The sequence below is a fragment of the Thalassophryne amazonica genome, chromosome 10 (assembly GCF_902500255.1).
Source record: "Thalassophryne amazonica chromosome 10, fThaAma1.1, whole genome shotgun sequence".
Taxonomy (NCBI): domain Eukaryota; kingdom Metazoa; phylum Chordata; class Actinopteri; order Batrachoidiformes; family Batrachoididae; genus Thalassophryne; species Thalassophryne amazonica.
The window spans coordinates 51,744,203-51,765,935 of NC_047112.1; the positions used below are offsets into that span (position 1 = coordinate 51,744,203).

A 21,733-nucleotide genomic window follows, 5' to 3' on the forward strand; every position below is an offset into this window, starting at 1 on the left:
GGAAAGTGAGCAAGTCTGATAATAGTGTGTGGCTCTGGTGTTAAGATCCAGGGCAGACACGAAAATCAGCAGAAGAAATTACAAGCCACTGACCAGAAACTTAGGACACTGACTTTAGGGAGATCCTGACTATGTCGCGCCATACACCATTATGGATGAAAACAGCATTGTGCTGCTGGGCATTAGTGTTAGGAGCCATAACAGTCACTATATGGGGAATGCACGTGTGGACACCATTAATGAAAAAGGGAATTGACTATGGGGAAGTAGAGAACATCACAACCAGAACAGACGAAACTACAAGTGGAAATTCAATCCGCCGCGTTAAACGATATGTGGTTACCTCAAAGGGAGTAACCTGCTACAATCATGGGAGGCAGATACTATGCGGACTAAATCCTTGTGAAGACCAGGAAACATCCTACCAATGGTTTTATGCCTGTTACACCACGCCCAGAATTTATTCAGCGATATCGGACGACTGCCTATTGGTGGTAATGAAAAATACAACAATACACCGAAACCACAATTGTTCAGTATGGGACCACATTTACCCCATTGCGGCTGCGGTAAAAAACAAACCAATATTCTCAGAAAAGGTAGCTTTGGGAAATTTCTCCTGTATCAAACTGCCCGGAACAGGGAAACCACTGGGAAATCTGAACGAGACTAAGTGGTGTAGTCGAATAATACAGATAAACGGTTCATTTGTACCAGTCAGCCGAAGTGACGTGTGGTGGTGGTGTGGAGATAATAGAATTTTTGACAGATTGCCTAGGAATGTGTCAGGCTACTGTGCTTTAGTGTCCCTACTCCTCCCAGTAAAAGCCATTCCCATTTTAGCCAAGGACTTGCTGACACACCTAAAGTCTGTGGTGCCTGAAAATTGGCATAGAGTAAAAAGAGATTGGAAAGGAGTGGGAGATCCAACATATATTGACGCAATAGGAGTCCCCAGAGGAGTGCCTGATGAGTACAAACTGGCTGATCAGATAGCAGCTGGATTTGAATCCTCCATCTGTTGGTGGTGCTCAATTAATAAGAACGTAGACAGAATAAACTACATCCACTACAACGTGCAGAAATTGGGAAATTGGACAGAGGAAGGTTTTAAAGCGGTACATTCCCAACTCGCAGCCACCTCACTGATGGCCTTCCAGAACCGCATAGCCCTGGACATGCTACTCACTGAGAAAGGAGGAGTCTGTGCAATGTTTGGAGAACAGTGTTGCACATTCATACCGAACAACACAGCAGCCGATGGAAGCCTGACCCAGGCCATTGAGGGCCTGCGGACACTGAACAAGAAGATGAAGGATCACAGCGGCATTAATGCCGAATTCTGGACTCGTGGCTGGACGTGTTTGGGAAGTATCGCACTTTGGTCTCCTCTGCGCTTATATCTATAGCAGTTTTTGCTGCAATTCTGACCTTGTGTGGATGCTGTTGTATTCCTTGTCTACGTGGTCTAGTCAATAGAATGATAACCACTGCTATCTCACCAGCCAGACAGGATTCAGCTCAGGCATACCCCCTTCTGGGTAACCATCCAGGCGATAACGATAATGAGACTGATGAAGAAGACGACTACGACCACTATCTTCCAGATCTGTTCCCTGATCCAGGTGATTATGGTGAACCTGACGATGACCTCAACACCAACGATAAGACCTCCCGAGTGTAAATGTATTCTTACCATTGTTTAATGACCCTGCAGCTGAAAATCTGAATAAGAAGTGGTTGCTTAGTAACAATTGTTTACATTTAGGTGAAGATGTAATACCGTTGGAATGCATGATAAAACAGGGGGGAAATGTTGGAGTTATTCTGTAGATACACTGTTTTATTTTATCATGCATGTTTTGTGTTCCCTGCTCTGGTAGAATGTAGTTCTCTCTGCTCTGATAAAGTGTATTGTACTGATGTGATGGGTGAAGGTTACTTAAAATATGTGACATGACGTGTTTCTGCAATAGAGAATTGAATGTTCCTACCACAGTGTGATTGTGATACATCAGTCCTTTTGTCAGAAGAAGTGTGATTAATCGTTAGATGTCTTAAACACATCTTAACCGAGCCCAAGATTAAAAAAGGTTCTGAACATGCTGAATGTATTATGCAATCAGCAGTTCTGCGGCAACAGCTCACGCGCTATCACTCTTCCCCTCAGGAGCTGTACCACCCATGTATGTAGGGAAGTCCTAAATAAAAAGAGCGGGAGCGCAGGCCAGACTTTAGTGTAGCTTTGGTGTACAGCCTGACTGCACTCCTCGCGAGCTTAAATTAAATTCTATTTCTCACTTGTTTTATTGCCTGGTTGTCTCTTCCTCAAAGCAAAGGTATTCTAAACCCGACAATTATCAAGGTCATAGGCCAAAGGTCAAAATCAGGAAAAAGCTTGGAATATTGGAAAAATTGTTATCTTTAACATTGAGCGAAGATTCACAAATTCATGCCTCTGTCAAAAATGACCATTTTTTTCATATTTGGGAGCGTTATATAGTGTAGTGTCCTTTATCGACTGACAAAGTTTGATCCGGATCTGATCCAGATTACAGATTTTGTTGCCATTTAAATTTAACATTGAAAATCCTATTTAATATATATTTTACATTATATATTAATCAAATATGCCCCAATCAGTCTCCTATTTCAAAGTGAGGTGCAGACTGGCACTCACTATCGCCTGACAAAGTTTGATCCGGATCTGATCCGGATTGTGGATTTTGTGGACACTTGAATTTAATATTGAAAAGTCCATTTGTTGTACATTTTGCATTATAGCTCAATCAAAAGTGACTCAGTCATTCTCATTTTTCTGTTATGGATTTACCTACACCACCAATATTGGACGGAAGTTACAATTTTATGCCTGTTTGTCTGTCTTCCAGTTATCAGCCAAAAAGCAGGTGCCAAATTGCGCATAGCAAAGATAACCAATGTTCTGTGAAAATGATCTGAAAAAGAGTTGGAAAAAGTTGGAAAAAACTGACAACGCCACAAAAAACTTCTAAAATCTAATTTAGCTTATGAAAAGTCACTTCTACCAGGACTTTGACCTTGAAATTTTTTTCCAAGGTAAAAATTTGTAGAATTGGAAACTAGTGTTGGTGGAGGTTTGCGCTCTATGAGCATAGTGCTCTAATTTCCCATTGTCCCTGCTGTGGCCACACCTTATTAGATAGGTCTGGTGTCTGCCAGCTCTTGATTGGTTAAATTAGCTAGGAATGCAGCAGGTGACAATGACAAATAAGAAAAACAGGTGATTTCCAGGAGCAGGGTTTTTGACCACTGCCAGTTCTTCACATAATGTACATCAGCTAGGCTGCGATTTCCCACAAGCACAAACACCATCGAGCATGAATTCAAAGTTTTTCTCCGCAACGCAGCGGAGTTGGATCAGTCGTCAATAAGCTTGGAGCGTGAGACTGAAAAGGGGGAAAAAGAAGTCTAGCTGACCACCTGCCTTCGCTGCCCTCCATAGTATAGAAGGAGAAAAAAAAAAAAAAAAACAGTTCAAAAGTTCACAACAAATTCGACTGGAATGTCTCATAACCTATGCTGTGATTGGCAGAAAAGGAGGTGGCGTGGCTTTACCACACTTACCCCAACAACTGATGTGGTCCGCATCGTGTTCTACCCACTGACCTCGATACGTAGGGTCACTGTTTGGTCAGACTGATGCTGCAGGCCAACTGTGGATAGCATTTGTATGTGTGAGTGTGGGAGAGCTGAGGGAGATGATCTATTTTAAAAAAAGCCTCTTTCTGCCCGTGTGCTGCAACATTTGGTGCCAGCCCTGCCTAACATCAAAATGGGTTCATTTAGAGTTCACAGCAGAGACCACGCCCATCCCGCCAGGATGTCATCGCATGGATGACGTGTCGTCACGAGTAATGGAGGCCTCGATTTTTTTTTTGTCAGCCTCGGCCTCAAAACTACCTGTGAGGTCACAGCTACTCCTAGAGGAGCAATTTTCGCTTAAGCGATGAGCGGAGCAAATTACAGATTTTGACATGAATTATAATTAGGAGTATAAAATGTGCCATAAAAACTGAACATGTGCAATTATTTGTTCAAATTTCTAATGAGCTGACAAAAATTGATTCACTTTTTTTATTTACCCATTTTATCTACAATAACATTATACGGTCCAATAAATGAGGCTTTTTTTTTACACAGGGAAAGTAGGTTATGAAATTTCAATGCAAAAGCTTTTCTAAAACTGTCTTAATAGTCAGCAACTTACTGAGTAAAGCTTCCACTGTCGAGGAAACACTGGAGGAAAATATTTTATTAACACTTTCACTGCATCCAAATAATTATTCTTTATTATATATATATATATATATATATATATATATATATATATACGAGGGCTGTCAATAAAGTAACGGTCCTTTTTATTTTTTTCAAAAACTATATGGATTTCATTCATATGTTTTTACGTCAGACATGCTTGAACCCTCGTGCGCATGCGTGAGTTTTTCCACGCCTGTCGGTGACGTCATTCGCCTGTGAGCACTCCTTGTGGGAGGAGTTGTCCAGCCCCTCGTCGGAATTCCTTTGTCTGAGAAGTTGCTGAGAGACTGGCGCGTTGTTTGATCAAAATTTTTTGTAAACCTGTGAGACACATCGAAGTGGACACGGTTCAAAAAATTAAGCTGGTTTTCAGTGAAAATTTTAATGGCTGATGAGAGATTTTGAGGTGATTCTGTCGCTTTAAGGACTTCCCACGGAGCGAGATGTCGCTCAGCGCTCTCAGCCGCCGTTGTCAGCCTGTTCAAGCTGAAAACCTCCACATTTCAGGCTCTATTGATCCAGGACATCGTGAGAGAACAGAGAAGTTTCAGAAGAAGTCGGTTTCAGCATTTTATCCGGATATTCCACTGTTAAAGGAGATTTTTTTAATGAAAGACGTGCGGACGGGTCCGCGCGTCGCTCCGCCACAGGAAAAACACCTTGTTGAAAGCCTTAAGGACACGTTGGAACATGTCCTGCTGTTAAACAATTTCTCATATACTCACTCCACTGAAAGCCATTAAAAGCCGCCTGGATTTTACAAATGGTTATCAACACGGAGGTGTTTTTCCTGTGCCGCCGCACCGCGTCGGCTGCGTCCCGACGCGCGGATCCGTCCGCACGTCTTTCATTAAAAAAATCTCCTTTAACAGTGGAATATCCGGATAAAATGCTGAAACCGACTTCTTCTGAAACTTCTCTGTTCTTTCACGACGTCCTGGATCAACAGAGCCTGAAATGTGGAGGTTTTCAGCTTGAAACAGGCTGACGACGGCGGCTGAGAGCGCTGAGCGACGTCTCGCACCGTGGGAAGTCCTTAAAGCGACAGAATCACCTCAAAATCTCTCATCAGCCGTTAAAATTTTCACTGAAAACCAGCTTAATTTTTCGAACCGTGTCCACTTCGATGTGTCTCACAGGTTTAGAAAAAATTTTGATCAAACAACGCGCCAGTCTCTCAGCAACTTCTCAGACAAAGGAATTCCGACGAGGGGCTGGACGACTCCTCCCACAAGGAGTGCTCACAGGCGAATGACGTCACTGACAGGCGTGGAAAAACTCACGCATGCGCACGAGGGTTCAAGCATGTCTGACGTAAAAACATATGAATGAAATCCATATAGTTTTTGAAAAAAATAAAAAGGACCGTTGCTTTATTGACAGACCTCGTATATATATATAGTAGTGTTCAGAATAGTAGTAGTGCTATGTGACTAAAAAGATTAATCCAGGTTTTGAGTATATTTCTTATTGTTACATGGGAAACAAGGTACCAGTAGATTCAGTAGATTCTCACAAATCCAACAAGACCAAGCATTCATAATATGCACACTCTTAAGGCTATGAAATTGGGCTATTAGTAAAAAAAAAAGTAGAAAAGGGGGCGTTCACAATGTCGTCAATGTTGTGGAACAAACAGGTGTGAATCAGGTGTCCCCTATTTAAGGATGAAGCCAGCACCTTTTGAACATGCTTTTCTCTTTGAAAGCCTGAGGAAAATGGGACGTTCAAGACATTGTTCAGAAGAACAGCGTAGTTTGATTAAAAAGTTGATTGAAGAGGAGACAACTTATACGCAGGTACAAAAAATTATAGGCTGTTCATCTACAATGATCTCCAATGCTTTAAAATGGACAAAAAAAAACAGAGACGCATGGAAGAAAATGGAAAACAACCATCAAAATGGATAGAAGAATAACCAGAATGGCAAAGGCTCACCCATTGATCAGCTCCAGGATGATCAAAGACAGTCTGGAGTTACCTGTAAGTGCTGTGACAGTTAGAAGTTGCCTGTGTGAAGCTAATTTATTTGCAAGAATCCCCCGCAAAGTCCCGCTGTTAAATAAAAGACATGTGTAGAAGAGGTTACAATTTGCCAAAGAACACATCAGCTGGCCTAAAGAGAAATGGAGGAATATTTTGTGGACTGATGAGAGTAAAAGTGTTCTTTTGGGGTCCAAGGGCCGCAGACAGTTTGTGAGACAACCCCCAACCTCTGAATTCAAGCCACAGTTCACAGTGAAGACAGTGAAGCATGGTGGTGCAAGCATCATGATATGGGCATGTTTCTCCTACTATGGTGTTGGGCCTATATATCGCATACCAGGTATCATGGATCAGTTTGGATATGTCAAAATACTTGAAGAGGTGATGTTGCCTTATGCTGAAGAGGACATGCCCTTGAAATGGGTGTTTCAACAAGACAATGACCCCAAGCACACTAGTAAACAAGCAAAATCTTGGTTCCAAACCAACAAAATTAATGCCTCACAGATGTGAAGAAATCATGAAAACCTGTGGTTATACAACTAAATACTACTTTAGTGATTCACAGGATTGCTAAAAAAAAGCAGTTTGAACATAATAGTTTTGAGTTTGTAGCATCAACAGCAGATGCTACTATTATTGTGAACACACCCTTTTCTACTTTTTTTTACTAATAGCCCAATTTCATAGCCTTAAGAGTGTGCATATCATGAATGCTTGGTCTTGTTGGATTTGTGAGAATCTACTGAATCTACTGGTACCTTGTTTCCCATGTAACAATAAGAAATACGAGGTCTATCAATAAAGTAACGGTCCTTTTTATTTTTTTCAAAAACTATATGGATTTGAATCATGTGCGATTACATCAGCCAACCTTGAACCCTCGTGCGCATGCATGAGTTTTTCCACACCTGTCAATTGCGTCATTCGCCTGTGGGCAGGCTTTGAGTGAGGAGTGGTCCAGCCCTCTCGTCTTTTTTTTCATTGTTCAGGAATGGCTCAGAGACTTTGCTTTATCAAAATTTTTTCAGAAACTGTGAGGCACATCGAAGTGGACACCATTCGAGAAATTCAGCTGGTTTTTGGTGAAAATTCTAACGGCTGATGAGAGATTATGGAGTATTACTGTCGCTTTAAGGACTCCCCATGGAGCCGCAGGGCGCGCTGCGCCCCGAGCCGCCGTCGTCAGCCTGTTTCGAGCTGAAAACTTCCAAATTTAAGCCTCTGTTGACCCAGGACGTCGTGAGAGAACAGAGAAGTTTCAGAAGAGGTTGGGATCAGCAGTTTATCCAGACATTCCACTGTTAAAGGAGATTTTGTAATGAAAGACGTGCGGACGGATTCGCATGTCGGCACGCAGCTGCTCATGGCCCGGCACCACAGCAAAACACCTCCGTTGGAAGCCTTTCAGAACAAGTTGGAACATGCCCAGCTGTTAAACAATTTCTCGGATACTCACTTGACTAAAAGCCATCGAAATCCGCCTAAATCTTAGGAATGGTTATCAACACGGAGGTGTTTTTCCTGTGGCGCCGTGCTGCGCCGGCTGGGTGCCGACGTGCGAATCCGTCCACACGTCTTTCATTACAAAATGTTCAACAGTGGAATGTCCAGATAAACTGCTGATCCCGACCTCTTCTGAGACTTCTCTGTTCTCTCACGACGTCCTGGGTCAACAGAGGCTTAAATTTGGAAGTTTTCAGCTCGAAACAGGCTGACGACGGCGGCTCGGGGCGCAGCGCGCCATGCGGCTCCGTGGGGAGTCCTTAAAGCGACAGTAATACTCCATAATCTCTCATCAGCCGTTAGAATTTTCACCGAAAACCAGCTGAATTTCTCGAATGGTGTCCACTTCGATGTGCCTCACAGTTTTTGAAAAAATTTTGATCAAGCAAAGTGGCAGTCTCTGAGCCATTCCTGAACAATGAAAAAAAGACGAGAGGGGTGGACCAGTGCTCACTCAAAGCCTGCCCGCTGGCAAATGACGCAAGCGACAGGCGTGGAAAAACTCACACATGCGCACGAGGGTTCAAGGTTGGCTGATGTAATCACACGTGATTCAAATCCATATAGTTTTTGAAAAAAATAAAAAGGACCGTTACTTTATTGACAGACCTCGTATACTCAAAACCTTGATTAATCTTTTTAGTCACATAGCACTACTATTATTCTGAACACTACTGTACATGACGGTATGCCTAAAAGATCACAATGACCAAAATAAAGAGTTTTGACATTATACTATTTAAATCATGTCTACTTTCTGCGGGTAACTTTTTATTTATACATTTGTTTATTTTTGTTTGTCTGACTTTGTGCTTGTAGAGTTGCTGAGAGAAAAGGTGGTTGTGTTGCTGGCTGCTCAGTTCATCCTGCTCTTCAATCACACTGCACTGGAGGTACAAAAAACACAGAATCAGAAACACACAGACAGACAGACATGATAACACTGAATAAGGCCCAAATTAAAGGTTTCTTAAGTACCTGAATCTTTCTTTTTCCCCCTAATCCAGTCATGAACCTATTAACTATGTAGAGCCAGTTTGTAGAATAAATCTATATTATAACAACCAAATGTGTGTGTATATATATGTATAGCTTCGATCATGCACAAACCGGGGAGAGCTGACATTTGCGGTTTGGCATGCTTATGTATTTTGGGTCAAGGATGAATGCTGCAAAAATGAAAAGTTGATAGGACAAATATTTTTGGAGAAATTAGCAATTTTAGCTGTCCAATAAACAATGGACGGTGTGCTGCAATGCACCATGGGAGGTCAGGGTTGTGAGGTTTCAAATGTTATTGTGGTTTATGTTAAACAGTGTTGTTAGTGTTATTGATTTGTTTTTGTAGCTTAATTTAACACTACTGTATATATATATATATATATAAAATCATAAGCGATACCAAACAACTATTAATAATAGTTCATTCAAATATTTTGTTGTGGTACATGAAGAGGCAATCATTTAGTTTATATTTATGCCAAACAGATACTTTATACAAATAAATAAACAATTTATGTGATCAAATCAAATGTTTTTTGACTTTTCTACATTTTGTAGTATCTTGGAATGCATTGATACTTGCTTTAAATTCTTAATCCAGCTTTTTACAGTAGCTACTGGAAATGCTGTAACAATCTCAATATACACAGTGTGATTATGCACATATAGTCACAAATTGTGTGTGACTGTGACATGCAGTAAATATGTCAGTTCTGCAATGATTTTAAGTGTGTGTGTGTGTGTGTGTGTGTGTGTGTGTGTGTGTGTGTGTGTGTGTGTGTGTGTGTGTGTGTGTGTGTGTGTGTGTGTGTGTGTGTGTGTGTGTGTGTGTGTGTGTGTGTGTGTGTGTGTGTGTGAATTTGTAAGTGGTTATACTGAGATTGTTACAGCATTTCCAGTAGTTATTTAAAAAAAAGCTAAATTAAGAATTTAAAGCAAGTATCAATGACATCCCGACACTACAAAAAAAGAGGGAAAAAAAAGATCTCTTTCAGCTTAAATTGAAAACATCTTTTGATATGATTTGATCACAAAATGTTTATGTACTTATTTGTATAAAAGTCCTATTTGGCATAAATACAAAATGAAGATGTGCACTGCTCCTGTGGTTTGGCCAGATCTCCCCAGTGTGAACAGTTCTATCAGTTTGAAACCTCTTTACAATCTTCTATATTGCCTTTCTGTCTGGAGCATTTCTAACTGCAAAATGACATTGATATGGTCGTTGGGTTTGCACAACCGATGACCGATTTGGTCTCAAAGTAGAATTCCACCAGTTTCCTTTTTTTTTTTTTTTTTTTTGCTCGATTGTAAGCAGCATCCTCATTGGATCAGTCTCAAACTACATCAGAAGAAATTCTTCACATATATCTTGATGTCTGAGGAAAACAAAAAAAAACAGAATTCAGATTAACTGTTGCTGTATTTGTGGCACAGTGGCTTCATGATTATCACTGTTGCCTGACAGGAAGAAGGTTGTGGGATTGCTTCCCAACTGTGGCCTTTCCGTGTGGCCCTTGATTGGGATAAATGGATACAGAAAATGATTGAAGTTCAGATGCAATAAGAGTTCAGACAGGATATAAAAACTGCAGCTCCTTAAGCCACTTGTTAAACATTTCAAGTAATATTATACAACTTTTTTTCCTTTAAATCTGCATGAGGAAACCTGTAACATTATCTATAAATATACACACACGCAGAGTCAGAGAATAATGAATCCAAAGATGCGTGAATACATTTATGTCACCAAGTTTAGGAAAAGAAAAAATGTTCATCAGTCCACAACATGTTTTCCAAGTAGAAATGTAAAAAGAACAGATGGGCACTTGGGTCCAGTTTCTCTAATACTGCCACAGTGTTTGTCAGTAAAAGCAGGCTTTCCCTTCTCATCTTTTTGAAACTGTGCCGATGATGTGGTGGTTTTCTAGATGACAGACTGCACTCAAAGAAATGAGGTTGGTAGAAAGAGTGAGAGTGCCCACCAGTGACGACAATATGCACTGCCTCTGTCATAAACAATCACTTTATTAAATAGCCTCCTTGGGTTTAGGTTTGAAAGATGCCCAAAGATTAAAGAAGACAGATTTATTATTTATAGAAGAGATGTGCTGATAGTTGCTGTACAAATCAACACTTTTCAACATGAAATTTCATATCAACTCCCACGAGTATATACAGTTGTATGTAAAAGTTTGGGCACCCCTGATGATTTCCATGATTTTCCTTAATAAATCATTGGTTGTTTGGGTCAGCAATTTCAGTTAAAAATATCATATAGCAGACAAACAGTGATATTTGAGAAGGGAAATGAAGTTTATAGGATTTACAGAAAGTATGCAATAATTCTTTAAACAAAATTAGGCAGGTGCATAAATTTGGGCACCCCAACAGAAAAAAAAAAACAAAAAAAACATCAATATTTAGTAGATCCCCTTTTTGCAAAAGTAACAGCCTCTAAATGCTTCCTATAGCTTCCAATGGGGGTCTGGATTGTGGTTGAAGGTATTTTCAACCGTTCTTCTTAGCTTTTTATTGAGCCTTATATTCCTTCCATGAGTGCAGGGGTGGTGGCCAAGTGGTTAATGCACTTGGTTTCCATGTAGAAGGTTCCAGGTTCAAATCCCACCCCTGCCACATTTCTCCATGTAATGTGGAGTTGCATCAGGAAGGGCATCCGGCGTAAAACCTGTGCCAATTTAACATGCAGATCCATCTTGTATTTGCTGTGGCGACCCCGAGTGCAAAACAAGGGAGCAGCTGAAGGGACTTTTTACTTTACAAAACATCTCAGGTTTGTTGGTTTCCGAGCATGGACAGCCCGCTTAAAATCACACCACAGATTTTCAATAATATTCAGGTCTGGGGACTGAGATGGCCATTCCAGAACATTGTACTTGTTCCTCTGCATGAATGCCTTAGATTTTGAGCAGTGCTTAGGATCGTTGTCTTGTTGAACGATCCAGCCCCAGCGCAACTTCAACTTTGTCACTGATTCGTGAACACTGTTCTCAAGAATCTGCTAACATTGACTGGAATCCATGTGACCCTCAACTTTAACAAGATTCCCAGTACTTGCACTGGCCACACAGCATGATGGAACCACCTCCAAATTTTTCTGTAGGTAGCAAGTGTTTTTCTTGGAATGCTGTTATTTTTCAGCCATGCATAAGCCCCTTGTTATGTCCAAATAACTCAATTTTAGTTTCATGAGTCCACAGCACCTTATTCCAAAATGAAGCTGGCTTGTCCAAATGTGCTATAGCATACCTCAAGCGACTGTTTGTGGCATGTACGCAGAAAAGGCTTCCTCTGCATTACAGCATCATACAACATCTCTTTGTGCAAAGTGCGCTGTATAGTTGAACGATGCACAGAGACACTATCTGCAGCAAGATCATGTTGTAGGTCTTTGGAGCAAGTCTGTGGGTTGACTATGATTGTTCTCACCATCCTTCACTTCATGTTATCTGAGATTTTTCTTGGCCTGCCACTTCGGGCCTTAACTAGTACTGTGCCTGCGGGCTTCCATTTCCTCACTATGTTCCTCAGAGTGGAAACTGACAGCTGAAATCTCTGAGATAGCTTTTTGTATCCTTCCCCTAAACCATGATGTTGAATAATCTTTGTTTTCAGGTCATTTGAGAGTTGTTTAGAGGCTCCCATGTTGCCACTCATTAGAAGAGATACAAAGAGGGGAAACATTTGCAAATGGCCACCTTAAATAGCCTTTCTCATGATTGGATTCACCTGTGTAAGAAGGTCAAGGGTCAGTGAGCTTAATAAACCAATTTTGTGTTCCAATAATTAGTGCTAAATGTATTCAAATCAGTAAAATGGCAAGGGTACCCAAATTTATGCACCGGCCCAATTTTGTTTAATTATTGCACACTTTCTGTAAATACTAGAAACTTCATTTCTCAAATATCAGTGTGTTTGTCTGCTATATGATATATTTAACTGAAATTTCTGATCCAGACAACCTATGATTTATAAAGGAAAATCATGAAAATTATCAGGGGTGCCCAAACTTTTGCATACAACTGTATTTAATATTTCCCTGAGTATTTTCATGCTGTCATATTGTGAAAACATTGATGGCTATAACCCAGTTAAAAACAAAATATTTTATTAATTAATAGGGCCACATAAGCAGCAAAAGTAGAAAAAGAAAATTACCCGTAATCACAAATAGAATAAACAATCTACAGGGGAAAAAAAGTACACAGACAATCCACTGTTATGGTCATCATCTGTCAATTTTGTTGTTTCAGCTCAATATAGAGAACTTTCAAAAGCATGCATGCTATTAAAATGAGATATTTGAAGCATTGTTGGAATATTTAACGCATTTCCATTTTTGCCCATGACAGACATATTTTTAGTATTTTTGCAACAGTGTTGCTGATGCTCTGAAAAATGTCCAAAGGATGCATCATGTGCTGCAATGAAAAATCCACTAAAGTTTCTCGTGTGGCTGCAGTTAATCATATTGGGAAGTTGAATACTTAGGGTGGGAGAGAAGCAGCAAAAATGAATTAAATTAGACAAATAATTACTCTTTTTGTACTTTTGTGTCAGCTTCCCCAATATCATCAAATTCAAATTAATGGAAAGCTTTTGGTCAGTCTTCAATGCACCACACAGGACCATTTTTAAGAGCATTCCTGCTGCACTTTTTAAATATAAAAACACTAAAAAGATAAGTGGATAAGTGGGGGTTTCTTTAAGTCAGTATGAGTGATGTGTATGCTACTTTTATGGTTTTGATTCAAACAAGCATCAAGTCTGAAAACACAATCTATTCTACTGCAGAACAAAGACAAGGGTCAACTTATTTAATGCATTTCCATGAAGCATGTTAACAATTACAAGAATTACACTGCCTGTGCTGAAACACAGGTCAAACGTGACAGTTTGCCGACGCAGGTGAAGAAGGATTCCATATTTCCATGGGAAATACACTGTAAAATATACAACAAATCAGTTTTGCTGGATTCAGTCTCCTGAGTGTAAAGACCAAAAAGACTGTGGAAAAGGTGAAGACGCGCTGCAGCTGCTGATTGGTGTGATCACTCTTGTGTACTGGCCTTAAAACTGGGTGGGGAGAGATGGAAGTGGTCAGACTGTCAGGTGCAGGTGGTGACCTCTCACTGTACACTGCCAGGGAAGAGAAGGAAAGGCAAGGTGAGAGGAATACAAGCCCACAGAATTAACTGGACTGGTGCATTTTACACAGCAGGGTGGCAAAAGCAGATACTATGGCACCCTGTTCTTTTATGTACATCTGGAGGTGTGTCACAGAGTGTATCAGACATTAATCTTCTGCCAAAGTAGTGTGCAGAACCACTCTGGATCTGCTGTGGCGAACACAAGCAAAAATGGTTGAAGCCAAAAAGAATTAGTTTAATGCATTTTACGCAGTGCTACAACTACAGGAATCAAACATTTTTTTAAACATTAAGGGCCTGATTCCAGGTAATTATCTCGTTATCCCAGATAACGAGTGCTAAATTGCGTAGACAATCCAAATTTTTACATGTTGGGGTGGAGAGGACAGGAGCAGACTGCAGCGTATAATCCACACAGCAGAGAAGATGATCGACTGCAATCTGCCCTCCCTACAGGACCTGGTGTAGAGGAAGATTTTATTAAAAAAAAAAAAGACCTGAAACTTTAGCTACAATTTGTCAGAAGGTACAGTAGGGTTCAGAATAATAGTAGTGCTATGTGACTAAAAAGATTCATCCAGGTTTTGAGTATATTTCTTATTGTCACATGGGAAACAAGGTACCAGTAGATTCAGTAAAGTCTCACAAATCCAACAAGACCAAGCATTCATGATATGCACACTCTTAAGGCTATGAAATTGGGCTATTAGTAAAAAAAAAAAGTAGAAAAGGGGTGTTCACAATAATAGTAGGGTGGCATTCAGTCAGTGAGTTTGTCAATTTTGTGGAACAAACAGGTGAGAATCAGGTGTCCCCTATTTAAGGATGAAGCCAGCACCTGTTGAACATGCTTTTCTCTTTGAAAGCCTGAGGAAAATGGGACGTTCAAGACATTGTTCAGAAGAACAGCGTAGTTTGATTAAAAAGTTGATTGGAGAGGGGAAAACATACGCAGGTGCAAAAAATTATAGGCTGTTCATCTACAGTGATCTCCAATGGTTTAAAATGGACAAAAAAAAAAGACGCGTGGAAGAAAATGGAAAACAACCATCAAAATGGATAGAAGAATAACCAGAATGGCAAAGGCTCACCCACTGATCAGCTCCAGGATGATCAAAGACAGTCTGGAGATACCTGTAAGTGCTGTGACAGTTAGAAGACGCCTGTGTGAAGCTAATTTATTTGCAAGAATCCCCCGCAAAGTCCCTCTGTTAAATAAAAGACGTGCAGAAGAGGTTACAATTTGCCAAAGAACACAACTGGCCTAAAGAGAAATGGAGGAATATTTTGTGGACTGATGAGAGCAAAATTGTTCTTTTTGGGTCCAAGGGCCGCAGACAGTTTGTGAGACGACCCCCAAACTCTGAATTCAAGCCACAGTTCACAGAGAAGATAGTGAAGCATGGTGGTGCAAGCATCATGATATGGGCATGTTTCTCCTACTATGGTGTTGGGCCTATATATCGCATACCAGGTATCATGGATCAGTTTGGATATGTCAAAATACTTGAAGAGGTCATGTTGCCTTATGCTGAAGAGGACATGCCCTTGAAATGGGTGTTTCAATAAGACAATGACCCCAAGCACACTAGTAATCAAGCAAAATCTTGGTTCCAAACCAACAAAATTAATGCCTTGCAGATGTGAAGAAATCATGAAAAACTGTGGTTATACAACTAGTGAGTCACAGGATTGCTAAAAAAGCAGTTTGAACATAATAGTTTTGAGTTTGTAGCATCAACAGCAGATGCTACTATTATTGTGAACACACCCTTTTCTACTTTTTTTTTTTTTACTAATAGCCCAATTTCATAGCCTTAAGAGTGTGCATATCATGAATGCTTGGTCTTGTTGGATTTGTGAGAATCTACTGGAACCTTGTTTCCCATGTAACAATAAGAAATATACTCAAAACCTGGATTAATCTTTTTAGTCACATAGCACTACTATTATTCTGAACACTATTGTACATCTGATATGTAAGCTTGGATTTGATGTTTTGGTGAAAGAAAACCCTCCTCTGTCCCACTTCATCATGAAGCTGTATAACTGGTGATACAAAATGCAAAACATGCACTATGCACAATTTCTCCAATCACAGCAACAGAAGCCTGTAACTTCTTCCAGGCTGTTTAGGTGTCTTGGTGGCTTTCCTCACTCTTCTCCTTCTTGCACAGTCACTCATTTTGAGAACTGTCTACTCCACACAGATTTACCATAGAGTGCCATACTGTTTGTATTTCTTCATAACTGATGTAAATAAAGTCCAAGACATATTCAATGACTTGGAAATGTTCATGTATCCATCCCCTGACTTGTCTGAAGAAAACTGGCAATTAAACTGATTATTTACAGGTATTATACCAAAGGGGCTGATTACTTATACAACCCATCATCTTGGCTTTTATATTTTTACTTAATTTATATCAACTTGTAGAGATTTACTTTCAGTTTGAAAGAAGATAATTTTTGAAATTTTTATAATGAAAAGTCTGATTTACTTTTTTATCTGAAATGCCATAAACAAATTAAAATGCATGAAATACCAATGGGCTGAATATTTTTGCAAGCTACTGTATATAATGCCAGAGACCCCCATTTTCCCTGCCTCCACCTTCCCATGTAAAATAAATAATGCTGACTACTTTGCGGATTTCACCTAGTGCGGGTTATTTTTAGAACGGAACTCCCACGATAAACGGGGGACCACTGTACATTATATATATTTAACAGCGAACATAGTCTTGCCTATTTGACTCTTCCACTTCTTACAGAAGTTTTCTTTTTATTATTGTTGTTTATCCACCAATAACACAAGATCAATTCCTTGTATGTGAGAACTTACTTGGCAATACATTTGATTCTGGTAGTTTAGAGACATTTGGGTGATTTACTAAGACTAAGTGCCCAATTGATAGTGGGCGGTAACGTGGCATATGCAGCAGTATGTAAAACAGGATTTTGTGCACGTTAGTGGCCCTAAGTGCAAAATGAAGTTAAATCAGCCACTCACCGATTGCGGTGACCCCACCCCCCGCCATTCTGTCGCATAATTAAGCGTGTTCACACACTGGCAATTTTGAAAATAAATAAATAAAATTTAAAAATCTCTTATTTCAGATATTTATTTCTTGATTATCCATGGCGTTTTAGTAAATTGCTTCATAATTTATGGTGTATCCTGCTGGTGGAAAGCACACAAACAACTATGCTCACAGTTCTCTGCGTTCCACCGGCAGCATGCAGCATAATTATTCACCACTTTGCTCAAACAAGAATTAAATGCCTGAAACAGGAGATAGTTTTTATATTTGTTTGTTGTAATAGCCAGTGCATGAGTGTGATCAAGCACAGACATAATGTCCCCACACAGATCCCGAGATGTGCATGTGTGTAGTCACCCTGTTACGGACAGATACATTTATTCTTTAAGAAACCAGCAAGGAATAAAGTTAACTACATCCACTGTTTACTGTACTTTTTTTTTTTTTTTTTTTTTTTTAAATTGTATGTGGCTCCTGTGCTGGAACAACAATCAGTTAATGTAAAGGTTTCAAACATCACCTATCTGGCACGGTCCTCTCCCGCACTTTTGCACACTCAGGTGGACAAACCCAAAACTGCATATTCATAAAGGCAAACATGCTAAATGAATAATACGCACCATTTTACGCATTTGACATGCTAGCTTCGCTACACATAGTTTGTCACTCAGCAGTTTTACACAAGCAAACCATTAGTAAATCAGGAACCTAAATGTTGTCTTGATATATTTTTTCAAGAACAATGATACAGTTCAGCAAGTTACCTTCAGTAATATCCACCATGAATTGATCACCCATTGAGGTTATACAGATGTGGTTGAGGTCTCCTCTGGTTTCTCTGCAGGAGGACTCACCAGTCGTTTATAAGAGCAGATCAGCATCACCTGGATGACAACCACATAGGATTAGATTAGTGTTGATACAAACTGTGGCATGCTGATCAGGCAGGACTCTGTGACATACAAGAGTAAATTTTACACCCACACAAATATTCTGTCCGTTTAGTACGCGTGCGGGTGTGCATGTGTACAATATAACTTAAAACAGTCTAATTTAGATCAAACTTACAGTGACAGTCGTCTCCAGTCTCCAAAGATTTTGAGAAAAATTATAAAAAAAAATAAAATAAAATAAAAATCAATCAATCAAGTTATGTCTGTGTGCATGCATCCTCCCATCCACACTATGGAACCAACGAGGATCATGGACAGCAGCCACAGAGGGAGGAAACCAGTAAATCCTCACCAGCCGAAACTAGCCATACATCTATCATATCCAGGTGAAATATGAGCTTCTCCTTAACCTTTTCCAGATGAACAGTGACCTACCGGCATGGTGGATTAGCACTAAAAACTATTATATGTGAAACAACATCAACTACATAATTTTGGCCTTGTGGTGCTCATTCACAATTTATACCGTCATGAATTAAAAAAAAAAAAAATTAAAAAAGTTTAAAACTTCCCCTTTACACATTATATTCAATAGTGCAACGTTACTTTAGCCACTGATTACACCCACATTCAGGCTTTGATTGAGCATCTGTCCTTTTTTGTTTTGAAAATAGACAATTGGGTATGGAAAAAAAAAAAAAATTAGATTAGTTAATAATAAAATAATAATAATAATAATAATGTGTTTAGATTTAGAAGTGTTTTTCCCCCACTACCTTTAGGGGAGGTGATGGTCTAGTGCAGGGGTGGCCACGTTCAGTCCTCGAGATCTATGTTCCTGACACTATTAGTTGTCTCCCTGCTCCAACACACCTGAATCCAATGAAAGGCTCATTAAAAGTCTGCTAACGAGTCTTTCATTGGATTCAGGTGTGTTGGAGCAGGGAGACAACTAATAGTGTCAGGAAGGTGGCTCTCGAGGACCGAACTTGGCCACCCCTGGTCTAGTGGTTAAAGCGTTGGGCTTGAGACCAGAGAATCCTCAGTTCAAATCCCAGTCTGACCGCAAAAAAAAAATCACTAAGGGCACTTGGGCAAGGTCCTTAATCTCCTAGTTGCTCCCGGTGTGTACCTTGGACGGCAGCACTATTATTGCATTATTGTAAAGTGCTTTGAGCGTGTAATGTAGATGGAAAAGTACTATATAAATGCAGTCCATTTACCTTTCATAAAATATAGGAGAAAATGGAAGCTATATTAGATTTGTACAGAAATGCAACTGTTGAAGTGTATTCTGCCATCTTGGATTATTTTGTTTGAGCAAGCGACCAGCTGATACTGCTTTCATTCAGATTAGCAGGTGCTGTGTCACGTCTCAGCATTTACATAAACAGACTTTTTGTCTATTTTGACGTCGCCTAGCTGGTGGCATAGCAACCACTCGGTTGTTGGTCTAGATGACGGCAACGTTACTTTCAAGGGTAAGGATGGACCAGAGTGTGGAGGATGCAGCAACATGCATGATCCCACACCTGACCGTATAAAATATTTCTTAGACAATAATTATAGGGGATATTTCAAATGTCTATTTAGACAAATAACTTAAAGACACACCAAATGTTACAACTCAACACTAACACGAAGTCTTATATCAACTTTGTCACATGCCCCTTGACCTTGTAAGGTCAAACTCATGGTGCTAACTGTTTAACAGCTTGGAACAAATACATATTAAACACAGTGAAAGTGTTGTGCATTAGTCAAGGATGAAATGGTTCAACTTTGGACAGAATTAAGAAAAAAAACAAAAAAAAAAACAAACATGAAGGCAGCACAGAACCATACATTACTGAATCCCAAAGAATGTATGTGTAGGAACCGACATCAGACAGGTAAGGCACACGTGTCAGACTCTCAGTGACCCTTCCTAGGGCTGGGTATCGATTCAGTTCAGAAGATTCAGAATCGATTATTTCGATTCGATATCGATTTGGGTTAGTCTTATTAAAACCTTTTCTTTTTTTTTAACTGTTATCATATTGTCTAGTTATGCAAAATATTAATGCTACTTCACAAAATTTGGCCTCAAAATGCAGGCAATAGTGTTTCAGAGAGTTACAAATTTAAAATTTTCTGGGGGATAATGGCCCCGGTCTCCCCTACAAAATTTGCACATACAGTGCTCACTGCGCAGCACGCAGCAGGAGAAAAGTCCCGGTAGTCATGATTGATATCTTTAAATCACTTCCGAGGTTGATGAATAAATTGCAGATGCACTGCTTCTAAAATCAGCGTCCACAATCAATGTTGAGAAATGAACTTTTTTTTTTTCTGTTACACACCCTCGGAAACCACGCAACGGCTCAACTTCAGCATAGTTTTGAGGCACACTGTTATAACGCTGGCAAGAAGTGCATGCATATATTTTATTTTATTCAATCTTTGGATATATGAATCAATCTGTGGGAATTTAAATGAGAATTGATTTAAAATCTGCAAATCCATCTTTTCAACCCGACAATACCTTTAAAAAAGAAAAAGTTGAAATTTGGAGTTATTAAAAAAAAAACACAATGACAGCAACTACTCACAGTTAGCACCAAAAGCAATGCAAACATCACGCCGAGCAAGATGTACATGTTGTCTGTAAGACCTCCGGCCCAAAGAGGCCCCAGAATGGTGGCCAGACCGCCAACGGATCGACGGATCCCGTGACTAAAGCCTGCAACACAAATACAGGAAAAATGTCAACCCAAACTACAGCGCTTTCCCTGAACAGGTATAACTTCAAATGGCACATACCAGAGGCGTTTTGTGAACCCATGTGATGATTTAACAGCAATGAGTTGTATTCTTTCTAACGTCCACTAGAGTGGGTCATTTCCTACCTTGTGTTTTCTCAGGAGTAAGTTTGGAGTACAGAGACACTTGAGCCACTGCTAAAATTGGCAAGGACAAAACCTGCAGGAACATCCCAACGATGAACTCCCCCAGCTTCCAGGAGTAAGTACCTACAGATGGCAGCAAGAAAGCAGTTACTGTGAGGATGTGCATCCAGAGTTCTGCGTGGCTTGTATACCTAACTATCCACTGCTGCTTTAAACTGGTTCTATATGTTTGTATTGTAATAGTACAAATTAATGTATTTTTAATGCACTGGAGTCTGACCTATTGGGTTAGTCAGGAAGATGTTGCACCAGATGGAGGAGACGTTGCAGAGCGTCACACCGGTCGCCATAAGCACCCGCTCAGGAACACAACGGCTCAGCCAGCGAACCAGCATAAAACCAACGATCACCTCTATGCCACCGAGACAGTACATCACGCTGTTCTGCAGCTCCCCATACGAGAAGTACTTCTGGGTCAGTGGGGTCACCATTGTCTGGGCAGAAGAGGCATAAATCTCCATATCAAGCCATGTCTTTTCTTACAACTTTAATGAAATAAAATTCTTGAGTACAAATATATGCCACTGTTGAGCAGAGACGAATTTAAATAAATAAAATTAAAAAAAAAACGTAATGTGAAGCAGTGTAGATTAACTAAAAAAAATGGTTATTTTAACAATAAGCTTGACATTTGTAATGTTTTAACAAGCTATTACTGATTAAATCTTTACTTGATGGTATGTATGTTTTTCTAAGTCTCTGAGAAGACCAACAGAACGATTACAGTACAGAGACTACAGAAGTTATCCCATGGCTCATTTTCAGAGAAGGGAGCTAGAAGCTAGCATGGAAATAGTAAATATTCACCAATAGATACATTCTCTCAATTAAACATCAATTTTTAAGCTTTTATCTTTAAGTCAGTGGTTTTCAAACTGTGA

The 21,733-nt window shown here is 39.8% G+C and overlaps 1 protein-coding gene across 1 annotated transcript in view; it reads right to left on the minus strand.

The window, feature by feature from the left end:
* Positions 1 to 13,023: 13,023 nt before the first annotated feature.
* The window catches only part of mfsd8l1 (major facilitator superfamily domain containing 8-like 1), a 35,054-nt gene continuing 26,344 nt past the window's right edge, over positions 13,024 to 21,733 (minus strand). Inside the window, exons 8-12 of the mRNA XM_034179995.1 lie at positions 21,073 to 21,286; positions 20,793 to 20,915; positions 20,496 to 20,626; positions 17,776 to 17,895; positions 13,024 to 13,956 (exon numbers count right to left, since the gene is read on the minus strand). Coding sequence (XP_034035886.1) covers positions 17,815 to 17,895; positions 20,496 to 20,626; positions 20,793 to 20,915; positions 21,073 to 21,286 — 549 coding nt within the window. The 3' untranslated portion in view covers positions 13,024 to 13,956; positions 17,776 to 17,814. The remainder of the gene's footprint in view (positions 13,957 to 17,775; positions 17,896 to 20,495; positions 20,627 to 20,792; positions 20,916 to 21,072; positions 21,287 to 21,733) is intronic.